We start from the raw sequence: 27,522 nt of genomic DNA, 5'->3' as shown, positions 1-27,522 counted from the left end.
TCTATTTCCTCCTTTAATTCTGTTAGTATTTGTTTCACATGTGTTGGTGCTCCTGTGTTGGGTGCATATATATTTATAATGGTTATATCCTCTTGTTGGACTGACCTCTTTATCACTATGTAAAGTCCTTCTTTATCTCTTGTTACTTTCTTTGTTCTGAAGTCTATTTTGTCTGATACTACTACTGCAACACCTGCTTTTTTCTCCCTGTTGTTTGCATGAAATATCTTTTTCCATCCCTTGACTTTTAGTCTGTGCATGTCTTTGGGTTTGAGGTGTGTCTATTGTAAGCAGCATATAGATGGGTCTTGCTTTTTTATCCATTCTATTACTTTGTGTCTTTTGATTGGTGCATTCATTCCATTTACATTTAGGGTGATTATTGAAAGATATGTACTTATTGCCATTGCGGGCTTTAGATTCGTGGTTACCAAAGGATCAAGGTTAGCTTCTTTAGGATCTTACTGTCTAACTTAACTCGCTTATTGAGCTATTATTAACACTGTCTGATGATTCTTTATTTCTCTCCCTTCTTATTCCTCCTCCTCCATTCTTTACATGTTGGGTGCTTTATTTTGTGCTCTTTTGTGTTTCCTTTGACTGCTTTTGTGGGTATTTGATTTTATTTTTTGCCTTTAGTTAGTATTTGGTTGGTCTGCTTTCTTTGCTGTGATTTTATTTTCTCTGGTGATATCTATTTAGCCTTTGGAGGGCTCCCATCTAGAGCAGTCCCTCTAAAATACCCTGTAGAGGTGGTTTGTGGGAGGCAAATTCCCTCAACTTTTGCTCATCTGGGAATTGTTTAATCCCTCCTTCATATTTAAATGATAATCGTGCTGGATACAGTATTCTTCATTCAAGGCCCTTCCATTTTATTGCATTAAATATATCATGCCATTCTCTTCTGGCCTGTAAGGTTTCTGTTGAGAAGTCTGATGATAGCCTGATGGGTTTTCCTTTGTAGGTGACCTTTTTCCTCTCTCTAGCTGCCTTTAAAACTCTGTCGTTGTCCTTGATCTTTGCCATTTTAATTATTATGTGTCTTGGTGTTGTCCCCTTGGGTCCCTTGGGTTTGGAGATCTGTGGGCTTCCATGGTCTGAGAGACTATTTCCTCCCCCAGTTTGGGGAAGTTTTCAGCAATTATTTCTTCAAATACAATTTCTATCCCTTTTTCTCTCTCTCTTCTTATCGTACCCCTATAATGAGGATATTGTTCCTTTTGGATTGGTCACACAGTTCTCTTAATATTGTTTCATTCCTGGAGATCCTTTTATCTCTGCATCAGCTTCTATGCATTCCTGTTCTCTGGTTTCTATTCCATCAATGTCCTCTTGCATCTCATCCATTCTGCTTTTAAATCCTTCCAGAGATTGTTTTATTTCTGTAGTCTCCCTCCCTACTTTGTCTGTTTGCTCTTGCATTTTTCTCTGCAGCTCCATCAGCATGGTTATGACCTTTATTTTGAATTCTTTTTCAGGGAGATTGGTTAGGTCTATCCTCCAAGCTCCTTCTCAGGGGTTGTCTTTGTGATTTTGGTCTGGATCAAATTCTTCTGCCTTTTCATGGCGATAGAGGTAGTTGTGTGGAGCTGGTGCGTGTGTCGGCTGGGAGAATGTCCCTTCTTGCTAGTTTGTGGCCTTCCTCTCCTGGGAGAATGGCTACCCCTAGTGGCCTGTGCTGGGCAGCTGCATGCAAACAGGGTCTCTGATTCTTGCCCGGGCCTCTGGAGTAAGCTCCACGGTTGCTGTGGGCGTGGCCACTCTCAGGCTGCTACTCTGCTATGGCAGAGCCGCATTGGAGGGGGAATGGGCGGGAGTCTGTTTATCGCCATGAGGGGCCTCAGAGCTGTGCTTCCGCCCAGGGGGTTAGGGCGCCCAGAGTTCCCCAGGATTCCCAGCTGCTGGGCTGAGTGTCCTGGGACGCTTCCGTCCAGCTGTGGGATCCCTGTCCCTTTAAGACTTTCAGAAAGCACTCGCTTTTCTTTGTCCCAGGCACACCGGCTGTGGGGACCTGCTCTCAGGTTTTACTGTCCCATTTCCCTAGTATCCAGCACATCATGCACTGTGTGTCTGCGCTCCCAGTGCAGATGGCTAAGGCTCAGTATTTAGCAGTCCTTGGCTCCCTCTCCCTCCCTGCTCCAACTCCTCTCCTCCCACCTGGAGCTGGGGTGAGGGACGCTCAGGTCCTGCCAGGCTGTGTCTTGTATCTTACCCCCTTCATGACACACTGGATTCTCACAGGTACAGATGTAGCCTGGCTGTTGTCCTGTATTTTTCTGGTCTCTCTTTTAGGGATAGTTGTATTTGTTGTATTTTCAAAAATATATATGGTTTTGGGAGATTTCTGCCGCTCTACTCATGCTGCCATCTTGGATCCTCCTCCCAGCCATTTGTTTTTAACCTTTGCTACTCACTGTTAGGAGAGGTAACCCACCATGGACCCTTAGCATCCTTAAATGTTCTTACTAGGTAAGCCAAGAATGCAAGGCCCTGTATTCCAGACCATTTCTCAGGAATGTATTTGCAACTGGCAAATAAGGCAACATTCTCCCTGGACAAGGATTAGGCTTGCTTCATTTTACTATAAAAGCAGAGACTTCTTAAATCTCAGTGTTCCCCTCCTGTAACACACCCACTGCATGTGTAGGCATCTATCACAGATCCACAGCACTTGGTAGACATGGGAACTGATGCAAAAAAACCATGCTAAAGTTGTTGCTATGGCTGTCCTTTACATCTGACTCAGGAGTCTTGAGTTTGCATCATGAAACAAAAGCAAAATAGGTTGTTAACTTACAAATAGGAAAATCCCACACCCTGCACAGTTCTTCTTTTTTTTTATTGAAATATCACTGATAAACAGTCTTATCTGGGTTTCAAATATACAACACAGTGGTTCCTCACCCCCTCTAGTGCAGTTACTATCTATCAAGGTAGAAAGATGTTACAGAATCATTGACTATATTCTCCATGCTGTACTATCATCTCCGTGACCAACTTATATTGTGATTGTGAATTACTGTGCCCCTTTATCCCCCTCTTCCTCCCCACCATCTGCCCCACCTCTCCCCCTTGGTTACCACTAGTCACTTCTCAGTGTCTGTGAGTCTACTGCTGTTTTATTCCTTCTGTTTTGCTTTGTTTTTATATTCCACAAATAAGTGAAGTCATATGCCATTGTCTTTCTCCACCTGATTTATTTTACTTAGCATAATACCCTCTACATCCATCCATGTTGTTGCAAATGGCAGGATTTCTTTTCCTTTTATGACTGAGTAATATTCCACTGGGTATATATACACCATATCTTCTTTATCCATTTATCTATTGATGGACACTTAGGTTGCTTCCATATCTTGGCTATTACAAATAGTGTGGCGATAAACATAGGGGTGCATATATTTTTTTGAATCAGGGATTTTGTTTTCTTGAGGTAAATTCCTAGGAATGGAATTACGGGATCAAATGGTATTTCTTTTTCCAGTTTTTTGAGGAACCTCCATATTGCCTTCCACAGCAGTTGCACCAATTTACATTCCCACTAACTGTGTAGGAGGGTTCCCATTTCTCTGTATCCTCACCAGCATTTGTTATTTCTTGTCTCTTGGATAGTGGCCATCCTAACTAGTTGAGGTAGTATCTCACTGTGGTTTAAATTTGCATTTCCCTGATGATTAGCAATGTGCAACATCTTTCCATGTGCCTGTTGGCCATTTGTATTTCTTCTTTGGAGAAATGCCTCTTCAGGCCTTGCCCATTTTTGTAATGGGTTATTTGTTTTTTGGGTATTGAGAAATATGAGTTCTTTATATATTTTGGTTGTTAACCCCTTATCTGATGAACACAATTGTTTACAATCATTACCTCTTGTTTCTCTAGAACGTAAAGCTGATTTGTTAATTCCTGAAGCACCTCACTTGCACATCTTCAAGCTTGCACTCTGACCAAACACCTTTGTTGTTCCTCAGGCCAGGATGGATGCAGATGTTGGAGAAGAGGACACAGAGACTCAGATGGCTGCACATCTGGGATGTCAGTGTCCACCTAAGAGTTCCAGTCCCTTGGGTGAAGGTTTTGGCCTGCTGGGCTCAGTAGAGAGCCTAGGTGGTGTTTGACAACCGCTGGGATGGCTGGGGTGCAAAGGAGTGCTGTACTGGAGTCCTGGTACCTGGGGTGAGAGGTGAGGGGTGAGGGAGGTCTACACATGGCTGAGTTCAGCTTTATCTCTGCTGATGAGTTCAGAATGAACACACCCTATCACCAGATTGTGACCCTGGAGGGGAGAAGAGGAGGTGTGCTAATTCACCCCAATTTACCCCCAGGACTCCTTAGGATTGGTACCTGGGCCAGGCTCAGGGATAGAGGTCCTAGGTGTGGATATTACAAGAGTCTGGAAATCCCCACATTGGGAAGTGGCCACATTCCCTTCAGCCCCAGGTCCCAGGCCCCTTTTCTTTTTTGCTCCCTTCTGGTGAGGGTTCCAGGACAACAGATGCTCCCAGCTTGGCAGGCAGGAGCTGGGAAAGGGTATGGCAGGAATTTCAGCTCAGATGCTGGGCTAATCCCGGAACAGGACTTGGGGTGGGCTGGGCCCCTGTAGGCTTGTATGTCTAGCAAGGGTCAAAGGGCCTGGGCGCCTTGCTGCTCCTAGGTTCCCAGCTGAGCACTGGGCTCTCCAGGGACATCATGGCCTGGTGACTGTGCAGGTGTTACTGAAGGGGCTACTGAGTTTCTGGAAGGCAGGTGACCCACACCGTCATATGTGCGTGACATCTGCGCACCTAGGGTAGTTGTGGACATTACTCAGTGCGCTACCTAGGGTTAGGGTGAGAGTTAGCACTGTGCTTAGAATACCATCGGTAGTGGTTACAGGTTGGAGGTAGACAGTGGTAAGCATAAGGCCATGGAAAGACCTTTTTGGGTAAAACCACCAGGAACACCTTGATAGTGTGTGTCTGTCCAGTTTACTCTTCCCTTAGAGTCTGTGTCTCCTGCAACAAAGAGGCTGGGGGTCAGTAAAGTGGGGACACTTGTGGGGATGAGGAAGGGTATGTAGGTGAAGGATGGGGCCGCTGAGGAGGGCAGTGGACACACTTGCTGACCTTGTCCTTTCTTTAAAAGCACACAGCCATGTGGTGGAGCCCAGGGCTTTGCATGGGAACCAAGACTGTCCTTATTAAAGGACAGGCAGTGGGACAGAAACTACAAACCACTTTAGAGGAGGGATACAGGCCTTGTCTGAGGTGGTCTAGGTGGCTTTATGCAGGAGCACTCCTTTGCTGGATGGATTTGGACTGCATGTGTGTTTGTGGGTCGCAAGATGGGCTGTGTCTGTTTGCATGTGTGCTAGGCTGTCTTTCTGTCTGTGTGTGTGTTTGTGCCTGTGTCTGCTCTGGCAAGCCTGACAAAGGGTGTTCATGGGTCTATGCAGGTGTGTTTCCCAGACACATCTCTGGTACTCGGAATTAGTTTCTCAGTGGCATCATTGGATTTGTGTCCTTCTGTTTATGTGTCTGTGTGACGGGGTGTCTGTGTCCATCTGTCTTTGACTGTGTGTGAGATTCTGCCCTGGCCTCTCGCTTTACCCTGCCGCTCTCCCCTGACACACACCAGCTGCCAGCATGATTTACCGCAAGGAACAGCTTCCCTTCTCTTCCCGCCGTCTGGAATCCCACAGGTCCGGCTGCCTGCCCAAGGTCCTCCCCCTGTGGCCTCTGGAGCAGGCCTGACCTTGACAGCGATACACTCTGGAAAGCCCCCAATATGCTCCTTTTCTGGCCATGCACCCAGAGAAGTTGCAGTGGAGGAGAGGGACAGGGCAGGAAAGGGGTGGGGGGCAGTTGGCAGCACCCACCCATTCTTCTGGAAACAGAGCTTTCCCTCTGGCCCTGTCCCAGGCCCCATTTTTCTTCCCCATGCTCTCATCCAGACCAAGTATTTAGGTTCCTGGCCTCTCTGTCTTGGGATGGGAATGAACAGTCCTCTGCAAGCCCAGCAAGACCTGTTAGGGATCTAGTCCTCTGCGTCCCCCAACACCTCACATGCCAGCACTATGCTCCTTCCTCACAGCCTCACCCGAACTCAAGGGTGTCCTCCTTTCCTTCCCTTCCCTGAATTGGACACAGGAACCATTCTTGTCCTTATTCTGTGTCCTTCATTTACCTACGTCCATTTTCGTCCTTATTCTCTGACAGCCCTGGCCTGTGCCATGGGCCCTGAGCCCAGGTGGAGCGTTAGGCTTCGGATGGCTGGTGAAGAGCAGAGGCTCAGCTCTGTCTCACGTGGTGCAGGAAGCATCTCCGTGGGTTCGTTCCTGTGCCCGTCCTCTGTTTGTTGCCCTGCCTGCATGGGCTGCACGCTGTTCAAAAATGAAGCAGCTGCAGTCCCTATCGTTAGGATTCAGTGTTTACCAGAAGTCATTTTGTGGAGAAGCCAGTCGCCTCCACTCTTGCCTGAAATTCCGTCCATAGAGTTCTTCAGTACCCTCTGCAGAGACTGAGAGAATGGCCCGAGAAGGTCAAAGCCAGGCACCATGACATGATGGTACCTCAGAGGGCCAGAGGTGCACCCCACAGTTCCCGAGCAAGCATACAGTCCTAGCACCTCCCACAGATTCTTGAGTAGTAAATTAAGGAGGATTTCATTCTGGTTTTACCTCTCTGGAGCCTAGGGGGAGTGGGAGGGTGGGGTTGATGCTAGGGCTATGGGATGGGCTAGAGCAAGGCTTCATCCCTCAGCAACATCCTGTGTGAGTCACAGGCTCTGATCCTGTCTCCTCTCAGAGCTTGTTGGCTGAGAATTCAGGATCCTGAAGGCCTCAGTTTCCAGCTCATCTCTGCCCCCACCCTGTGTTGTAGGACCTTGGTCAGCACTATGAGCTCAACCACGCTGGGGCAGGTAGGAACCTGTGGAGGACCATGGGAAGGACCTGCTCCACCTAAGCCAGGATGTGTGCTCATTAACCTCGGCTCCCCACTGGATGCTGCTGTGATCTTTCTGAGTCACGTTCCCTTCATTCTGGGCCTCCCTCTTGCCTCCTTGTGCTGTGGCTCTCTGCCACCTCCCACTGTGCAGGAAGGATGTGCCTGTCCCAAGACCTCCTGTGATCTTTGGGATGTTTTAGGGAAACACCTGGATGGTGCTGGCTCAGCAGGCCTGGGCCTGTGCTTCCTCGCTCTGGAGGCCACAGCAGGGGCTGGGTCCCCATCCCTTAGGCACAGAAGCACCATTCAGAGGAGGGACACATTCGTGCTGCTTCCCATCCTGGCTTTTCTGCATCCTGCTAATAGTGGACACACAGTGCTGGGGTCCTATCAGATGAAGAGAGTCCTGCCACCCCCTCCTGGTTTGATGTGATGTGAGTCATCCTGTATATCCCTAGGAATCAGGGTGAGGGTGTCCCGCAGCCCCCATACCACATACACACATCAAACAGCACTTCCAGCTCTTTCTCCAGCTCTTGGCTCCTCTGTAGTAGGTCAAAAAGTGGGAATGCAGAGGTGCCACCTTCTGGGAGATACGAGGTGACCCAAACCGAGGTCCATCCTCTTTGTTACAAACTCATGGCAGCGTCTTTGTCTTTCTGCCTCCTAGTTCTCTGTTCCCACTGTCAAACCTCCCTGGTCACTGGCTGAACACTGGGATGCCACATGTGCCTTGTATCTGTGTTTCAAGCCTCATGTTCCATACATCTAGATCTTCTATGCAATCTCTCCCACTTGGGTCTCTCAGTTGGACACCCAGTTCTTAGGCTTTAATAGTAATTTTCCACAATAACTTCCATAATCCATCTCTACCTCCAGCTTATAGTTTTGGTTCTCCAAACTCCTCTTACATCTCCCAACCATGGTCCCTTCCCAGCTCTGCACCCTTTTGGGTGTAGAAACATTTCTTCTAAGCCACAAAGTCCTTCCACATTAATGCTATCTTCTCTCTCCTTAACGAAAGTAAACTGTCTGTGCTTTTAGTCAAGGCCATCCACTTGACCTGGGCATTTGCTCCCATCCGCTCACCTCTACGCCACCACATTGCTCCAACAATTCTTCCATGCTTTCCTTTACCATCATTTTATCCCTCCTGACTGCATCAGTTCCATCAACAGCCAACATGCTGTCTCTTACCCTAAAAAAACAACAAACCTTCTCTTGGTTCCACTCCTTCCTACAGCTATTGCTTCATTTTTCTGTACCTCTGTGGAACAAACCTTCTTGAAGGTACTGATTACACTGCTATCAACAACTGCTGTTCCATTTTCTCTTGAATCCACTCCAGTCATGCCTTCACTTCCATCATTCACCAGTGTGTTCTTCTCAAGGCCACAGATGATTTCTGTGTTGCTAAATCTAATGGTCAACTTTGAGTCCTCATCTTGTTTGGCCAATTCATAACTTTTTATGCAATTGATCACTTTCTCCTTGCTATATTTTGCTCTCTTGGCTTCTAGTATACCACAGTCTTATGGTTTTCCTCTTTCCTTCCTGGCTACTGGTTCTTTCTCTTCTCTCTTACTGGTTCCTTTTCTCCCTCCAATTTCTTTACATTGGAATGTCCCAAAACCCAGCCCTTAGATCTCTCCTTCATTTACACTCATTCCCTTGGTGATCTTATCTGGTCTCATGGTTTTGTATACATCAATTAATCAATCAGTCATTCATCTGTAGGCAGCACCCTTCCTGAGGCCCCTCAAGCTTAGTGTTGAGAATAGACTTTTTGGAGGTATAGTGTCAGGAAGAATAGGAGGGATTTGTTATACTAATGCAATAATCTTAGTAGCAGAGGAAGTAAGAAGTGGTCATATTCTGGATTTATTATGAAGGTAGAGACAATAGGCTTAGTGATAGATTGGTTGTGGACTCTTGGCATAACATCAAGATAATGCCAATGTTCTTAACCTGAACAACTGATGAAAGAGATGTGGGAAATACTGCAACTGGAGCAAGATTGGTATGTGTGATTGGGAAGTGATGGAAGTGGGGGAATCAGGAGTCTACTTTTGAGATGAATATTAGACATCCAACTGTATATTTTGATTATTCAATTTGGGTATGTAAGACTATATGCCCCCTGAGATCATGAGCTCTTTGGAGGCAAGAGTTATGTCTTGGTGACTGTTGCATCTGACATAGTTCCTATCACATAGTAAGTACTCACATATTTTAATTATTGAATGCAAGATGCCTTTCAAGGTCATTTTTATTGTGGCAGGACCCCATACACTGTAGCACTTATCACACTTATGTAATAATTTATCTGCTTCCTCAGTCCAGACTTTGGATTCAAGTACTATTAAGGTGTTACTATGAACCAGCCACTATCATAACCCCTGGGGATATGAGACACTACTATAATTACTTGGGAAAGAAAGGATGAGAAACTGAACTATAAGCACAAGCAGTAAAAAAAAGGGGGGGGCAACTTGATGCCAAAATTAGAGCCCAGTGACTGACTTAATGTATGATCTAAGCAAAAAAACAGATGTACAGTGATACCATTTTCTGACGTTATGAGACAGTTTGGTGGGGTGGGGGTTGTTTGGAGATTCTGAATCAATGCGCATTGTCTTTGGAGCAAGATGGAGCCTCTCTCCATGGCTATTGGCTGTACAGTTGGAGCTCAGAGGGAAGATTAGAGCAGAGAAGTGGTTTTGGGAATCATGAGTACACTAATAATAAGGTTTTGGGGATGGATGTAGTTGTCCCACTTTCCCAGATGAAGAAACTGGGGCTCATAAGTGTTAAGTAACTTGTCCAGGGTCAGAGTTGGGATTCTAACTCTGATGAATTTTTCCACATTCCATCCTTGTGACTTTGACCTTAAAATGTGCATCCTCTCCAAGGGTCACACATTTGTCCTGAAAATTGTAAAAACACATGCTCAAGAATTTTGTAATATTTTCCTTGTGTTGTAGCTTTGCTGCCCTTTGTTCATGTTTACCATCTTCTTTTGAAATTGCTCTCTAGCCAGAAGGTTCCCCCCAAAGTGAAAGGAACTCACACTTAACCTTGTATCAGGGGGAATAAACACAACCTTGAGCTATGCTGTTCTGCTATGCCTCCTTAGGGTCCTGGGATTCGTCTTCCTTTCAGGGAGACCAATACCTGCCCCAACCCAGTTAACAGGAGAAGGTAGGACAGGGTCCGCTCATGACTCCTGAGGAGGTCAAGGAATTATGAGTATGATGGGCACTTTTAAGAGATCCACGCTGTGGCCAGGGCTACAGAGGCTGCTGGTGGTGGTGATTACCCATCTGGTGATGGTGCTGGGGTGAGAAAGGGATTGCAGGCTGACTGCACAGGAAGCAGAGTATCTCAGTAAGATACATAAGAGTGTCTTATTATGGTAAGCTACTCAAAAGGCCTCCTATGACAGGTCTGTAGGAGGAACTTCATTTAGTCTAAATGTAAAACAAGATACAGTTTGGAGGGGCTTACATTTCTTTGCAGCTGCACACAGATCTCAGCTTGCCTCTCAGTCTCCCTCTTGGGTTTCACCATTTCATCCCCAGCACTTTAGAGGTTTTCACAGTATATTTCCATTAATGATTTCTCTGAAATAGCCAATTACTGGGCAGCCCCAGGGAGCAGCATAGCGGCCACAGTCCCTCTTCAGTTCTGAGCAGCTTATGTGGTTGTTAGAGGTTTATATGTGGTATTAAATTCTAGATTCCTGGCCACTTTCTGTGTCTGCTTAATGGGATACTTTCCAAAAGCCTTAAAATTTTGACCATCAAGGTGAGTGATTCTGGTACTTTCTGAAATGCAGTGAGACACAGTAATGAAGAAATTGGAAAGGCTGACAGGAACCAAGGGCTAGATCAGGCAGGTTTATATGATGCACTCTTTGGTTGGGAAAAGGACAGGAGTCATCTGCTGAGGCGAAGGCACCAGGCAGATCTTAGGAGTAGGCACAGCTGACTGAGCTCAGCAGCATGTAATATACAAGAAGTATATTAAAAAAACATATATATGAATATTCAGGGAGCAAACTGGTGGAAAGGAGGAAACCAGAGAAAGATAGGTGGTATAAAAATGAGACATGCAGTAGGGCTGGGTACAAGGTGCTGGCAGTACTTGACAAGCTGAGATATGTTTGGCAAATTCCTTCTGTTTGTGTGCCTTCCCAAACCTTCAGTACTGAAATCACTATTCTTTATTGCACTATGGGCAAGCTCACTGAAGCTCACAATTACTCAACTCCTTCCTCTAAAAGTACTTGGGTCTTCACTGGCTTCCTAGCTCTGGACTCTTTTGAGTACAAAGCAAATTGGCTTTGCTCCTTCATCACACTCTGATCAGGAACGTGTCAGCTTCTGTCCCAGCTACTCAGACCTCCATCTTCATGCTCCCCCTCCTTGCTTCTCTCCCAGTCTGCCCCTTGGGAGTGGTGGAAAAGACACTCTCCACATCCTACTGTGATCTTCATTCCAGGAGTCCCTCACTCCATGCAGCTGATAGGCAGTGGAGGTTGGAAATAGGCAAGAGAACTACAGCAGACTCCCAGAGGGCTCCAGAAAGGCCCAACCAGTAACCAACAGGGAGCAGAAAAGGGGAGATGCTATCATTTGGTTCTGATTTTTATCCCATCATATTATTAGCTGTGTGCTTTTGATAAACACAAGCACCTCCTCAAGGTTGGAGTACTGTGGAACTCCTCTAAAAACGTCCCCTCCAGATTGGGGGTGTATACAGAAGTCATCAGTGAATTCTGCCTGTGGATTCCTGTCAGTATTTGCTCATGTCCACAGTGCTCTTCTAGGCCCAAGGACACCATGGTAGGTCATGCCAGAATCGAAGCTTGACCTTCCCCTTCAGTGCACCTTCCACAAGGGCCTTCCTTCTCCAGGGTGGGACGGGGAGGAGTTGTGCAGAATGCTGCCCCAGCCGCACTGTGGGATAAAGCTTCCCTAGACAGGAAGGATGGGTTTAGCCTCTCCCATGCCTTCCCTGAACACACCAGAGTGGAGGGAAGGAGCAGACAGAAACTCTGCTTAGAGATATAGAGTGTATTTTGGGGGCCACTCTGCCCCACCCGCACAATAATGAAATGACAGTAACGGTCCTCTCCAAGGACTGAGGACATTGGGGAGCCAACAGCGTCGCTTGAGCAGGGTCGTCTTAAGCAGACCAGCGTTTCCCTCTGAGGCGAGACTTGAGAGTTAGGGCGGTTTCCTTTGTTGGGTGGCACAAGCCACTCGGGGACAGTGCTGAGGGCAGTGGCGGGGGTGGCCCAGGACTGAGGCCGAGTGGAGTGGATGGGAGTGGTGCCCGAGCTTGCTGTCTGGGGGGTGGGGGCCACCCACGAAGGCCAGGCCCCATGTCTCAGTCGGGGGAGACTGGGCCTCGCCCTCTCTGTCTTGCCTTCTCTGTCTGTGTTCGCCCCGTGGGACTTTTGGCTGGAGCCAGGCTCTTTGCTACATTCTCTTTTCCAGTGTTGGCCACTTTCTCAGCTGTAAAGAACTTGGATTCCCTGTGCCCTTGGCCTTTTGTCTTGGGGTTAATATGGTTCAGAAAGGATTTCACCTTGCTTCTCAAGCCAGATTCTGGGAGGCTGGGGCTCTTGTGGGTATGGACTGGCATCACCTGCCCCTGCAAAACACGACCTTGCAAATTTCGGCCCTGCAGTGGCTTACTCTGAATGAGCTGGCCCAGGAGAGGCTGGCCCTGTGACACCTGGGGCACTACAGGCCGGGCATTCTCAGGAATCCTTGCTGGTTTGCGGGTCACACTGAGCTTGGTTTGACTGTCTGGCAGGCCATTCTTCTTGGATTCCTTCTCCCCTAGGGACTCCCGGAGGTAGCTCTGGGAGCTCAAGCTGAGGGTGATGCTGGGACTGTGTTGACAGGGAGCATCAAGGTGAAAGCCTTGTCCCTGCTGCCGGAGGCTGTGGGGTGTTCTGTTCACAAGCATCCCTTCTGGCGTCTGGGCTTCAGCAAGGTGCCCTTTTTCTCTTATTGCAGAGAGCACAAACCCTGCATCCCTTTCTCTGTGGTCCCCTGCTGAGTTGGGTTTCCCTGGGCCCTCTCTCGTTTCTGCCGGCATGGAGACTTGGGCCGAGTCCTTGCTCTTGCCAGAGCTTTGGGGCTCAGGATTCCAGGGCTCCCGCAGGCTGGGGCTGTTCATGCTGCCTTCCAGCTGAACACAAAGCACCCGGGCCTCTGCTGTGTCTCCACCGGGTTGTGAGACTTTGGAGGCCCAGTGGGCAGAACCTTGAGATACTGCTCTGGAACTTGGCTGCTTCTGGTTCTGCTTCACTGCCTTTAACTCAGTGGGCAGCTGCTCTTTGAGGTGGAGCCATTCTGGACCCGGGTCATGAGGAATGTCTGCTGGGATGGGGAGTTCCTGGAGCAATGCTTTTCCTTGGTTGTTTAGACTTCCAGGAGACTCCTGGCTGCATATGTTCTCTGAGATCATTGCCCTTTGTTCCCTGGACTCCCTTGCCTTTATGGGAATTCCCAGTTGTACCTCTAGGATCTTCTTTCTCAGGTGGAAATTTAGTTTGGCTAAGAGGGGTTTCTTTAGTGAGTAGTTTCGAGTTGGCTCTGGTTGGCTGTCTGGAGGCACCATCTCAGTCATTCCTTCTGCCTCCACTTCAGGCAGGAACTCATCTGCAATGTCTGCACAAGTCTCACTGGCATCCTGAAAGCCGGACCCGGGACGTAGATGCTGCTCATCAGAGGAGATCCTCCGAGTCAGTGGCTCTGTTGGGAATTTGTCAGGTCCAGGCACCATCTCTGTGATTCCAGCCTGGGTAGTGACTACCGGTGCCATGGCCCCAGAGAGAGTCACAGAATAAAGAGCAGGCAGCCCTGACAAGAAGGCCAGATACTTGTGTCGTAAAGTCATCTCCAGTTTCTCAATGGCTCTCTTGGACAGGGTTCGGGGCAGCTTAGGATGTGCACTGACAACACCTGGTGAGGCCTGCTGCTGCTCAGGCGCTGTTGGCATCCAGGGCATAACTGCCTGCTGGAGGTCAGGGCCAGCTGCTGCCTGTAGCTCCAGGGGCTTGCTTTCTGGGATGCAGGTGAGGGGAGTCACTTCCAGGCTCCCAGGAATTATGCACTCCCAGGAGCTGTATACACAGGCAGGGACCTTGCCCTGATGAATCTGCCCACTTTTGGAGTTGATATGGCTCTGCAGTATTGCCTTGGCCTGGTCAAACAAGTGTGGGTCTATGATGGGTGAGAATGGGTCACCAGCCCTAATGGCCTCTGGGGCCGTAGGCTGGGGAACACTCACATTGGCTCAGGCTGTGCTGCCCCAGGACAGAGTCTGCTGGTCGGTGAGGGACAGGAGCAACTGGGTGGACTCCCGGTGCTTCTGGGGCAGGCCCCAGCGAGGGTGGATTGACTGGCTCTGGAGGTGGAGTTCCAGCAGCCTCTGGGCATTCTCTGGGAAGAAAAGTAGTTCCCTGGTGACGACCGACATGGGTTTTCCTGGCCGGGATGTTTTCACTCTCTCAGGAGACTGGGCTTTGTCACAAGGCTGACACTGCACAGAGCTCTGCGTGTGCTGAGGTCCCTGGAAGACAGCTGGCAAACCCCACTGATGCTGGAGCTGCCTCTGCAGCAGGTGCTACTCCAAGGCTTCACACTGGGCCAGAGTCAGAAATGCGACACTGACCTGAGCTCGCTGGTCAGATGGAGCAACCCAACTTGGGGAAGATGGGGAAGACGGTGGGGCTGACTGGGATGGAGTTGTAGGCAGCAACGGGAGGAAGGAGAGTCCCTTAAAGAGAAAAGGATCATTCAAGGGGTACCTGGACATGCTCCCGTTTGTGGAGAAGCCTTGAGAGCCCAAGACAGTGTCAACTAGGGACTCACTGTGTAGAGAAGGGAGGCCACAGAATAGCTGGCTGTATTTCTGTTGCAAACGGCCCACCGAGTCATAAACCTGTTGACCAGGAAATGGGTAGAGGCCACTAAAGTGTTCTAAGGGCTGGAGAGGGAGAGGCTGTCCAAGCCACATGGTTTGGGATTTGCAGGTAGTGGTGTCTTTGTTCCGGGTCCATAATGGGCAATTCCAAGACCCAGAAGGCCTGGGTGGGCTGGCCGTCATACAGGAACCCCATGTCTGGTAGGAAATGGCCCCCAAATTCTCAACAGCAAACTTAGAAGTATTCTGGAGGAAAGAAACTGGTTGGTTATGTTCAGGTCCATAAAAGAATGGTGGGTTTGGCATAAGCTACCTCAGGGACTCCTCCACACGTCTGGGGAGCCCCACCTCTGGAAATACATCCATTTTTTCACATGAACTTCAAGAATTCTCAGGACTCCAGGACAGAGGAACGGCAGTTGGGCAGGGAGGGCAGCTGCCATGAGCAAGGCTATGGGATGTGTCAAGGTAGTGATTTCTTGGTTCAGGGTCAGCAGAGACACCTGGGAAATCAAGGGCTGCTGCTCTTGTTCCTGTAGACAAGGTTGGTGTCGCTGTGTGTCAACTCCTCTTGGTACATCAGAATTCTAGGCTCCTGAAGGCTTGAAGAAGACATCATGTCTGGGCCCCACGGCACCTCTGGCACTTGAAATCCCTGCCTTAGTTTGAGGTGCTCAGTCCAGTCATCACGGATGTTGATTGTATCGGTTAACTGGACAGCTGGCTGTGTTAAGGATTTCTGATCTGTGAATTGTGATGCTGGGGGTGTTGGAGATGGAAGTGGAAGCTCTTTGGAGTGAGCAGAACAATGCTCTAGATTCTGCTCAAAAGACACTCTTGACATGGACAAAATATCTAGACAAGGAGTCGTGCGATGGTCCTGATGAAGTGGGGGAGATCAGGGCACTCTCACCCACCAGCAAATGCTGAATCTCCAGAGCCATGCCATCGCAGGTTTGGCAGCTGGTGTCTGTACACAGGATACTCCACACACTTCCCTCCTGAGGAAGCCAGCTTTGGCTGGGAAGGGAAATAGGGCAACTGTTACAGAGGCAGTGACAGCTGCCTCCTTAGAAGTATGTGGCTTGCGTATAGGCCCTGCCCTCCTCTAGTCCTTAAAGCCCTGGAGCCTGTACTCCGGGGTATTTCCCCATCTACTTTATTCCCAGGAAAATGCCATTTGGCAAGTTACGGTGGGCTGGGCTGAGGGTCTGGGACTTGTTGGGCAAGGTCGCAGACAACTGATGGGAGCGCGTGGCCAGGAGAGACTGGGAGGTGGGGTGAGTTCTCTGCTGACGTGTGTTGAGTCGCTGAACTAGGAGAAGGGAACGAGGCAGATGGGTGGAAGCCAATGTTTAGCTGATGGGGCATCACCAGTAAAGTCAACAGGTAGAACCTGGCCTCAATCTTGTTTGTAGCTAAGAAGGCCAGAGCCTAGTAATCAGTATTTCCAAACTGGAAAATGAGGTCCTTGTGGGAATTCTGCATTCTGGGATTATAGGGTGCACACAATATCTGTTGGGAGCCAGTCTTATTCTCTAGAGATCATAAGAAGAGGATAAGATGACAGACTCGTGTCTGAGGGCCGTCCCTGGACCTGACCTTCCTGAAGGCAGAACCAGAGGAGGTAATGTCAGCAGGTCCAGCTAGACTCTGAGGGGTCTGCCCTTGAAATGGCACAGTTGTAGAGAGAATATGCAACGATTACTTGTATGTAATGGGGGAAAAGACAGTCTCTTCAAGAAATGGTGCTGGGAAAAATGTACAGCTACATGCAAAAGAATGAAGGTAGATCACTGTCTTACCATACATAAAAATAACTTCAAAATGGATTAAAGACCTGAAAACATACAACTACTGGAAGAAAATACAGGCAGTAAATCCTGAACATCAACTTTAGAAATTTGTTTTCTGATATGTCTCCCCAGGCAACGGAAACAAAACCAAAAATAAACAAGTGGGACTACATCAAACTAAAAAGTGTCTACACAGCAAAGGAAACCAGCTACAAAACAAAAAGGCAACCTACTATATGGGAGAATATGTTTGCAAATTATATATCTGAGGAGGGCCTTATAACCAAATATATACATAACTCATACAACTCAACATCTAAAAAAACAATATGATGAAACAGTGGGCAGAGGACCGGAATAGACATTTTTCCAAAGAAAATGTACAGACTGCCAAAAGACACATGAAAAGTAATCATCACAATATCAGTAATCATCAGGGAAGTTCAAATCATAACTATAATGAGATACCATGAAATAAGTAGTGTTGGGGAAGATGCAGAGAAAAGGGAATCCTGTTACACTGCTGGTGGGAATGCAAATTGGCGCAGCCAGTACAGAGTTTCCTCAAAGAACTACAAATAGAAATACCATATGACCCAGCAATTCCACTTCTGGGAATCTAACTGAAAAAAACAAAATCACTAATTTGGAAAGGTATATGCACCCCTATGTTTATTGTAGAAGCAACCTAAGTGTCCATCAAGAGGTGAACAGATAAAGAAGATGTGGTACAAATACACAATGGAATGTTATTCATCCATAAAAAAAGATAGAAATCTTGCCATTTGTGACAACATGCATGCACACAGAGGGTGTTATGAAATAAGTCAGCAGAGAAAGAGGAATACCATATGGTTTCACTTATATGTGAAATACGAAAACCAAAACAGAAGAACAAACAAAACAGAAATGGACTCATAAACACAGTGAATGGGAGGTTAGTTAACATGGAGTTGCAGGTTGGGGGACAGTTGAAATAGGTGAAGGGGTTAAAGAGGTACAAACTTCAAATCATAAAATAATTTAGTCACAAAGACGGAAGTATAGCATAGGGACTATAGCTCATAATATAGGAATATCTTTGGTGACAGATGGTAACTACACTTATGGTGAACTTTTTTTATTATGATACATTACTATACAATCACATGAGCAACATTGTGATTACTATATTCCCCCCGTTATCAAGTCCCCACCACATACCCCATTACAGTCACTGCCCATTAGCATAGTAAGATGCTATAGAGGCACTACTTGTCTTCTCTGTGTAATACTGCCTTCCCCGTTCCCCCCCTACATTATGTGTGCTAATCATAATGCCCCTGAATCCCCTTATCCCTCCCTTCCCACCCACCCTCCCTAGTCCCTTTCCCTTTGGTTAACTGTTAGTCCATTCTTGGGTTCTATGAGTCTGCTGCTGTTCTGTTCCTTCAGTTTTTGCCTTGTTGTTATACTCCACAGATGAGTGAAATCATTTGGTATTTGTCTTTCTCTGCCTGGCTTATTTCACTGAGCACAATACCCTCTAGCTCCATCCATGTTGTTGCAAATAGTAGGATTTGTTTTCTTCTTATGGCTGAATAGTATTCCATTGTGTATATCTACCACATCTTCTTTATCCATTCATCTACTGATGGACACTTAGGTTGCTTCCATTTCTTGGCTATTGTAAATAGTGCTGCAATAAACATAGGGGTGCATCTGTCTTTTTGAAACTGGGCTCCTGTATTCTTAGGAAAAATTCCTAGGAGTGGAATTCCTGGGTCAAGTGGTATTTCTATATATTTTGAGTTTTTTGAGAAGCCTCTATACTGCCTTCCACAATGGTTGAACTAATTTACATTCCCACCAGCAGTGTAGGAGGGTTCCCCTTTCTCCACATTCTTGCCAGTATTTGTTGTTGTTTGTCTTTTGGATGTTGGCCTTCCTAACTGGTGTGAGGTGATATCTCATTGTGGTTTTAATTTGCATTTCTCTGGTGATTAGCAATGTGGAGCATCTTTTCATTTGCCTGTTAGCCATATGAATTTCTTCTTTAGAAAAGTGTCTGTTCAGCTCCTCTGCCCATTTTTTAATTGGATTATTTGCTTTTGGTTGTTTAGGCATGTGAGTTCTTTATATATTTTGGATGTCAATCCCTTATCGGATATGTCATTTATGAATATGTTCTCCCATACTGTAGGATGCCTTTTTGTTCTACTGATGCTGTCCTTTGCTGTACAGGTAAACAATCTACAGATTCAATGCAATCCTTTTCAAAATACCAAAATACCCTCAGCTTTATTCTTCCTTCTCATGATTGCTTTGGCTATTTGGGGTCTTTTGTGGTTCCATATGAATTTTTAAACTATTTGTTCCAGTTTCTTCAAGAATGCCTTTGGTATTTTGATAGGGATTGCATTGAGTCTGTAGATTGTTTAAGGCAGGATGGCCATTTTGACAATATTAATTCTTCCTACCCAATATCATGGGATGAATTTCCATTTATTAGTGTCCTCTTTAGTTTCTCTCAAGAGTGTCTTACTTATGGTAAACTTTTCATAATGTATTTAATTGATGAATCAGTTAGTTCATCTGAAACCAATATAATATTGTATATAAACTATATGTCAATAAAAAAATGATAAGGAATGTGTTTTGAAGTAAATTCAGTAAGAAAATTTACAATTAAAAAGATTGAAAAATGCAACCTATGGAATGGGAGAAAAATATCTCCAAATCATATCCCTGATAAGGGTCTTATATCTAAAATATATAAGACTGCCAAATTCTAAATTAGACACAGGATATGAATAGATGTTTCTTCAAAAATATACAAATAGCCAATAAGTACATGAAATAATACTCTACATCATTAGTCATCAGAGAAATACAAATTTAAAAACCATGATGAAATATCGTTTCATACTCACTGAAATGACTTCAATCAAAAAGTCAGATAACAAGTGTTATCAAGGATTTGGAAAAATGAAACCCTCATATGTTACTGGTGATAATGTAAAATGTTGCCGCCACTTTAGAAAACAGTCTGTCCATTCCTCAAATGATTAAAAATAGAGTTACTATGTGACCCAGCAGTTACACTCTTAGGTATATTTTCTAGAGAAATGAAAACGTATGTCCACACAGAAATTTGAACATGAATATTTATAACAGCATTGTTCATAATAGCCAAAAAAATGGAAACAACCCAAATATTCATCAATGGATGAATGGATAAGCAAAATGTCATGTACCCATACAATGGAATATTATTCAGCCATAAACAAGAATGAACTACTGATACATGCTATGATGAACCTTGAAATCATAATGTAAGAGAAAGATGCCAATAACTAAAGATCACATACTATATGATTCCATTTACATGAAAGCCCAACATAGGGAAATCTACAGAGACAGAAAGTAGATTAATGGTTGCTTAAGGTGTGAAGTTGGGGAGGACTTAGTAAAAGCCATAGGTTTTCTTTTTTGAATTGATGAAAATGTTCTAAATTGTAGTAATGGTTATACATATCTGTGAATATACCAAAAGCATTGAATTGTGTACTTTAAATAGGTGAATTTGGTATGTATGGTATGTTACGTGAATTGTATCTCAATTAAAAAATAGTACATGTGTTTTGGAGTAGAGATATCTATGTTCAGATCCCAAGACTGTTAGTAATAAATATCTCTTCTTGGCAGTAGTTTTTAAATGTCTTTCAGTCTTTGTCTCCTCATCTGTGAAATGGGGATTCATTAAAATAATGCATATAAAGCACTTAACATAAGCCTGGAATAAGGTATATATTTAAGAAGTGTCAGCTATTATATTGCCCAAGATTAAAAAATGATTCAGTGCTGGAATCCTAATTTCACAAACATTACTGTGTCCTTTATATAATACTCCCTTTAAGCCTATAGCCCTGAGGACATCATAAGGATCATACATAGGAAGTTTGTGTATTACAGGTGGATGATATGTTAGCTTAGAAATGTAGACTTTCTATTCCACCAATGACTCAATGCTTTTAATCTTCTTCCCATTACCTCAAACTTATTCATCAAATCAATTCTCTCTTCAGATCAGTGAGCTTCCTTTCATTTGCAAATGATAGACACCCAACTCAAATTTGAAGGGAGAAAAGAAATTTACTAGTTCATATAACAGAAGTTGGGAAGTCCAGGGACAATGAAATTCAGTAGCTTGGTGGCTTGAAACATGAAAGGTTCCATTATTCTACTGGGTATATCAAGCAGGGCCAATAATATTATCAGACTGTCTAGTGTTGTAAAAGCCTTCCTCAAAGAAAATGCTTTAGGATGGAAGAGATGGCCAGAATGCAAGAGGCCATTAATAGAATATAAATCAGAGAACAGGAACACAGAGAAGCTGACGCAGAGAGAGATAAAAGGATCTCCAGGAATGAAAAATTATTAAGAGAACTGTGTGACCAATCCAAAAGGAACAATATCCGCATTATAGGGGTATCAGAAGAAGAAGAGAGAGAAAAGGGGATAGAAAGTGTATTTGAAGAAATAATTGCTGAAAGCTTCCCCAAACTGGGGAAGGAAATAGCCACTCAGACCACGGAAGCACACAGAACTCCCAACAAAAGGGACCCAAGGAGGACAACACCAAGACACATAATAATTAAAATAGCAAAGATCAAGGACAAGGACAGAGTATTAAAGGCAGCCAGAGAGAGGAAAAAGGTCACCTACAAAGGAAAACCCATCAGGCTATCATCAGACTTCTCAACAGAAACCTTACAGGCCAGAAGAGAATGGCATGATATATTTAATGCAATGAAACAGAAGGTCCTTGAACCAAGAATACTGTATCCAGCATGATTATCATTTAAATATGAAGGAGGGATTAAACAATTCCCAGACAAGCAAAAGTTGAGGGAATTTGCCTCCCACAAACCACCCCTACAGGGTATTTTAGAGGGACTGCTCTAGATGGAAGCACTCCTAAGGCTAAACAGATGTCACCAGAGAAAATAAAATCACAGCAAAGAAAGCAGAACAATCAAATCCTAACTAAAGGCAAAAACTAAAATCAACTACCCACAAAAGCACTCAAAGGAAACACAAAAGAGCACAAAATAAAACACCTAACATATAAAGAATGGAGGAGGAATAAGAAGGGAGAGAAATAAAGAATCATCAGACAATGTTAATAATAGCTCAATAAGTGAGTTAATTTAGACAGAAAGATACTAATGAAGCTAACCTTGAACCTTTGGTAATCACGAATCTAAAGCCTGCAATGGCAATAAGTACATATCTTTCAATAATCACCCTAAATGTAAATGGAATGAATGCACCAAAGACACAGATTAATAGAATGGATAAAAAAGCAAGAACCATCTATATGCTGCTTACAAGAGACTCACCTCAAACCCAAAGACATGCACAGACTAAAAGTCAAAAGATGGAAAAAGATATTTCAGGCAAACAACAAGGAGAAAAAAGCAGGTGTTGCAGTACTAGTATAAGACAAAATAGACTTCAGAACAAAGAAAGTAACAAGAGATAAAGAAGGACATTACATAATGATAAAGGGCTCAATCCAACAAGAGGATATAACCATTATAAATATATATGCACCCAATACAGGAGCACCAACATATGTGAAACAAATATTAACAGAATTAAAGGAGGAAACAGAATGTAATGCATTCATTCTAGGAGACTTCAACACACCACTCACTCCAAAGGACAGATCCACCAGACAGAAAATAAGTAAGGACACAGAGGCACTGAACAACACATTAGAACAGATGGACCTAATAGACATCTATAGAACTCTACACCCAAAAGCAGCAGGATACACATTCTTCTCAAGTGCACATGGAACATTCTCCAGAATAGACCACATACTAGGCCACAAAAAGAGCCTCAGTAAATTCAAAAAGATTGAAATCCTACCAACCAACTTTTCAGACTTATAAGAGAAAAACAGAATCAACACACAACAACAGAATCAGAAACGAGAAAGGAAAAATCATGATGGACCCCACAGAAATACAAAGAATTATGAGAGAATACTATGAAAACCTATATGCCAGCAAGCTGGAAAACCTAGAAGAAATGGACAACTTCCTAGAAAAATACAACTTCCCAAGACTGACCAACAAAGAAACAGAAAATCTAAACAGACCACTTACCAGCAACGAAATTGAAGCAGTAATAAAAAAAACTACCCAAGAGCAAAACCCCAGGCCGGATGGATTTACCACAGAATTTTATCATACATATAGAGAAGATATAGTACCCATTCTCCTTGAAGTTTTCCAAAACATAGAAGAGGAGGGAATACTCCCAAACTCATTCTATGAAGCCAGCTTCACACTAATACCAACACCAGGCAAAGACACCACAAAAAAAAGAAAATTACAGACCAATATCCCAGATGAACATAGATGCAAAAATACTCAACAAAATATTAGCAAACCGAATTCAAAACTGCATCAAGAGGATCATACACCATGACCAAGTGGGATTCATCTCAGAGATGCAAGGATGGTACAACATTCGAAAATCCATCAACATCACCCACCACATAAACAAAAAAGACAAATATCACATGATCATCTCCATAGACGCTGAAAAAGCATTCAACAAGATTCAACATCCATTCATGATAAAAACTCCCAACAAAATGGGTATAGAGGGCAAGTACCTCAACATAATAAAGGCCGTATATGATAAACCTACAGCAACATCATACTGAACAGTGAGAAGCTGAAAGCTTTTCCTCTAAGATCAGGAGCAAGACAGAGATGCCCACTCTCCCCATGGTTATTCAACATAGTACTGGAGGTCCTAGCCATGGCAATTAGACAAAGAAATACAAGGAATCCAGATTGGTAAAGACGAAGTCAAACTGTCACTATTTGCAGATGACATGATATTGTACATAACAAACCCTAAAGAACCACTCCAAAACTCCTAGAACTAATATCTGAATCCATCAAAGTTGCTGGATACAAAATTAAGACACAGCAATCCGTGGCTTTCCTATACACTAACAATGAACTAACAGAAAGAGAAATCAGGAAAACAATTCCATTCACAATTGCATCAAAAAGAATAAAATACCTAGGAATAAACCTAACCAAGGAAGTGAAAGACCTATACCCTGAAAACTATAAGACACTCTTAAGAAAAATTAAAGAGGACACTAACAAATGGAAACTCATCCCATGCTCTTGGCTAGGAAGAATTAATATCATCAAAATGGCCATCCTGCCCAAACCAAACTACAGATTCAATGCAATCACTATCAAATTACCAACAGCATTCTTCAACAAACTGGAAGAAATTGTTCAAAAATCCTGAAAAGGAAGAATAAAGCAGGGGGGGAATCTCGCTCCCCAACTTCAAGCTCTACTACAAAGCCACAGTAATCAAGACAATTTGGTACTGGCACAAGAACAGACCCACAGACCAGTGGAACAGAATAGAGACTCCAGACATTAACCCAAACATATATGGTCAATTAATATACAACAAAGGAGATATGTTCATACAATAGGGAAATGACAGCCTCTTCAACAGTTGGTGTTGGCAGAACTGGACAGCTACATGTAAGAGAATGAAACTGGATCACTGTCTAACCCCATACACAAAAGTAAATTTGAAGTGGATCAAAGACCTGAATGTAAGTCGTGAAACCATAAAACTCTTAGAAAAAAACATAGGCAAAAATCTCTTGGACATAAATATGAGTGACTTCTTCATGAACATATCTCCCCAGGCAAAGAAAATAAAAGCAAAAATGAACAAGTGGAACTATATCAAACTGAAAAGCTCCTGTACAGCAAAGGACACCATCAATAGAACAAAAAGGCATCCTACAATATAGGAGAATATATTCATAAATGACAGATCTGATAAAGGGTTGACATCCAAAATATAGCCCATGCACCTCAACAAACAAAAAGCAAACAATCCAATTAAAAAATGGGCAGAGGAGCTGAACAGACAGCTCTCCAAAGAAGAAATTCAGATGGCCAACAGACACATGAAAAGATGCTCCACATCGCTAGTCATCAGAGAAATGCAAATTAAAACCACAATGAGATATCACCTCACACCAGTAAGGATCACCACCATCCAAAAGACAAACAACAACAAATGTTGGCGAGGTTGTAGAGAAAGGGGAACCCTCCTACACTGCTGGTGGGAATGTAAATTAGTTCAACCATTGTGGAAAGCAGTATGGAGGTTCCTCAAAAAGCTCAAAAATAGAAATACCATTTGACCCAGAAATTCCACTCCTAGGAATTTACCCTAAGAATGCAGCAGCCCAGTTTGAAAAAGACAGATGCACCCCTATGTTTATCACTGCACTATTTACAATAGCCAAGAAATGGAAGCAACCTAAGTGTCCATCAGTAGATGAATGGATAAAGAAGATGTGGTACATACACACAATGGAATATTATTCAGCCATAAGAAGAAAACAAATCCTACCATTTGCAACAACTTGGATGGAGCTAGAGGGTATTATGCTCAGTGAAATAAGCCAGGCAGAGAAAGACAAGTACCAAATGATTTCACTCATTTGTGGAGCATAACAACAAACAAAAACTGAAGGAACAAAACAGCAGCAGAATCACAGAACCCAAGAATGGACTAACAGTTACCAAAGGGAAAGGGACTGGGAAGGATGGGTGGGAAGGGAGGGATAAGTGGGGGGAAAAAGAAAGGGGGCATTACGATTAGCATGTATAATGCAGGGGGAGGCACGGGGAGGGCTGTGCAACACAGAGAAAAGAAGTAGTCAATCTACAGCGTCTTACTATGCTGATGGACAGTGACTGTAATGGGGGTTGTGGGGGGGACTTGGTGAAGGGGGGAGCCTAGTAAACAATGTTCTTCATGTAATTGTAGATTAATGATACAAAAAATGTAAACTCTTCTAAAAAGCCAGTCTGTGCCTTCATAGACAGGAAGTGTTGTTGAAGGTCAGAGAAGAGAGCTTTGGCAGGCAGGAATAACCAAGAGAGCCTTGAGGGAGGGAAGAAGATTCTTTATAAGAGGTGATTCTGAGTGGAGGTGGACAGAACTGATTGTGGTCTGACCACAGAGAGACTTGATGGATGGTAAGACTGGGGGTATTGAAAATTGATCTCATTCATCCTGTCCCCTACGTTTTTTCCTCTGGAATGAACTCAAGAATATGTATTTTGGGGCATGACAAAATTTCTTCCCCTTATCCACTTATATGACAAAAGAATCCAAAAGGGAAAATTTGAAAGTTCAATCTTCAACTCCAATATGCCCAGAAACTCTTTTTTCTAACATGAATGAAATATTCAATGGCATTCATTCCTTGTAATGGTAAATTGAGGGAAAATATTTTGTCATGTTTCTGTATAAAGAAGACAAGATTAGAATGATGTTGGTAATGACAAGCCTGTGTTAAATATTGCATCAAAAATCACTAGTATTTATTTCTTCACTGGCTAGTAAATTCTGTCTCAAATTCATTATGTAATGTTTGTATATGCTTATATATATACATACATATATATATTTATGTATGAGTTTTCTTCTTTATTTTACATTACACATCAAGTCCTTTCTTGAATAAAGAAGAAAATTTATTATTTGTCAGAGTGGCTTGAAGTTTCAGTGAAATGCTATTTTAGAAAACCCTACTGACAACAGAGGTATTTTCTTCATTTTGTAGAAAGAAAATTATTTGTCTTGATTGATATATTTGTAATACACTGTTTGTAAAGCTTACATAAATAAAAATGTTTCATTTAGTTAAAAAAAAAGAACTAAAACATTCAGAGGAAAAAAGTTTACCCAAAGTCACAAATAAAGTGGTAAAACTTAGAGTCAAATCCAGGTCTGTCTAATTCCAAAGAAACTACTCTTAACTGCCATGGTATTTGGTAATACCTGAGAGTAGCATAAGGCGGTGCTTGTTGTAACTTCTCAGATTATGAAGGACATTGACCTTGCTGATAACCCCCATCTCTGAGCTGTGCTCTGTGGTTTTGTTAGGATCCAGATTCTTTTCTTAACCAGGTTGCACAGGCACCACAGGGTGTCCCTACTTGGACTTCCAGTTGCCCATAACCTCTGAAATGGAATAAACTTTTGTGTGTGAAGTATTATTTTATCTTTGAACTTGTATTTGTAAATAATGTGTGATAAGATAATGGAATGTGCATGAGCAGAAGGGATACATGCTCATGTATGACTGCTATTCCTTGCTGCCCATTCACACACAGCACTTGTAATGTCCCCATAAACACAGAATTCTAATGGACCCATGATGTGTGGGAACTGACTTCCATAGAGTGTTGCTAGATGTGCACGTATCAAGAAGTAAAATAAAATAATTGAGTTAATTTTATGCAGTGTTCCATTGTTCTGGTAAGAATGAATGTATGATTAGCTACAAACAAAGAACTGGGTAATGTTGATGATTCTGCATAAAGGTTAAGTGTTGTGATATGCTCTAAAACTGTCATTGCACAATACAAAGGTGAACAGCAAAACTCAGGCTGATTAAAATTTTAATTTTTCTTTACTTAGAATAGCATTAAGCAAATTAAAAAAAATATCAGGACAAATCAAGAGAAAGAGACTAGTAAAAATAAAAAAGCTTTGTATCTTTAAAGGCATTTTTTTCCCTACCTTTTGAACATAGGGCCCATAATTTCATTTTATTCTGGGCCCTCCAAGTTATGTAACCAGACATTTTGGACACGTTGGCCAGTGATTTCGATGTCAAGCCAGAACTGAGTCACTGGAGCAGGCGACCTAAGAAGTTCCCATCACTAAGAAACCTCAAGACTAGGAGCATTGGGTGGGCAGGTGCTGCCCTCTTGTGTCTCTCG

General features: G+C 43.8%; 1 protein-coding gene across 1 annotated transcript; it reads right to left on the bottom strand.

The window, feature by feature from the left end:
• Nucleotides 1-6,199: 6,199 nt before the first annotated feature.
• Nucleotides 6,200-26,651, bottom strand: LOC118918842 (protein SPATA31F1-like). Its single transcript, XM_057499406.1, is given in 10 exon segments — nucleotides 6,200-12,337; nucleotides 12,339-12,776; nucleotides 12,778-12,824; nucleotides 12,827-14,918; nucleotides 14,920-15,050; nucleotides 15,053-15,211; nucleotides 15,214-15,396; nucleotides 15,399-15,733; nucleotides 15,735-15,939; nucleotides 26,576-26,651. Coding segments are annotated over 10 exon segments (3,849 nt in total). The 3' UTR covers nucleotides 6,200-12,154.
• Between the last annotated feature and the right edge of the window lie 871 nt (nucleotides 26,652-27,522).

This window comes from Manis pentadactyla, chromosome 3, assembly GCF_030020395.1.
Source record: "Manis pentadactyla isolate mManPen7 chromosome 3, mManPen7.hap1, whole genome shotgun sequence".
NCBI classification, from domain to species: domain Eukaryota; kingdom Metazoa; phylum Chordata; class Mammalia; order Pholidota; family Manidae; genus Manis; species Manis pentadactyla.
The sequence above is the reverse complement of the archived record's forward strand: the minus strand, read 5'-3'. Positions and strand labels throughout refer to the sequence as shown.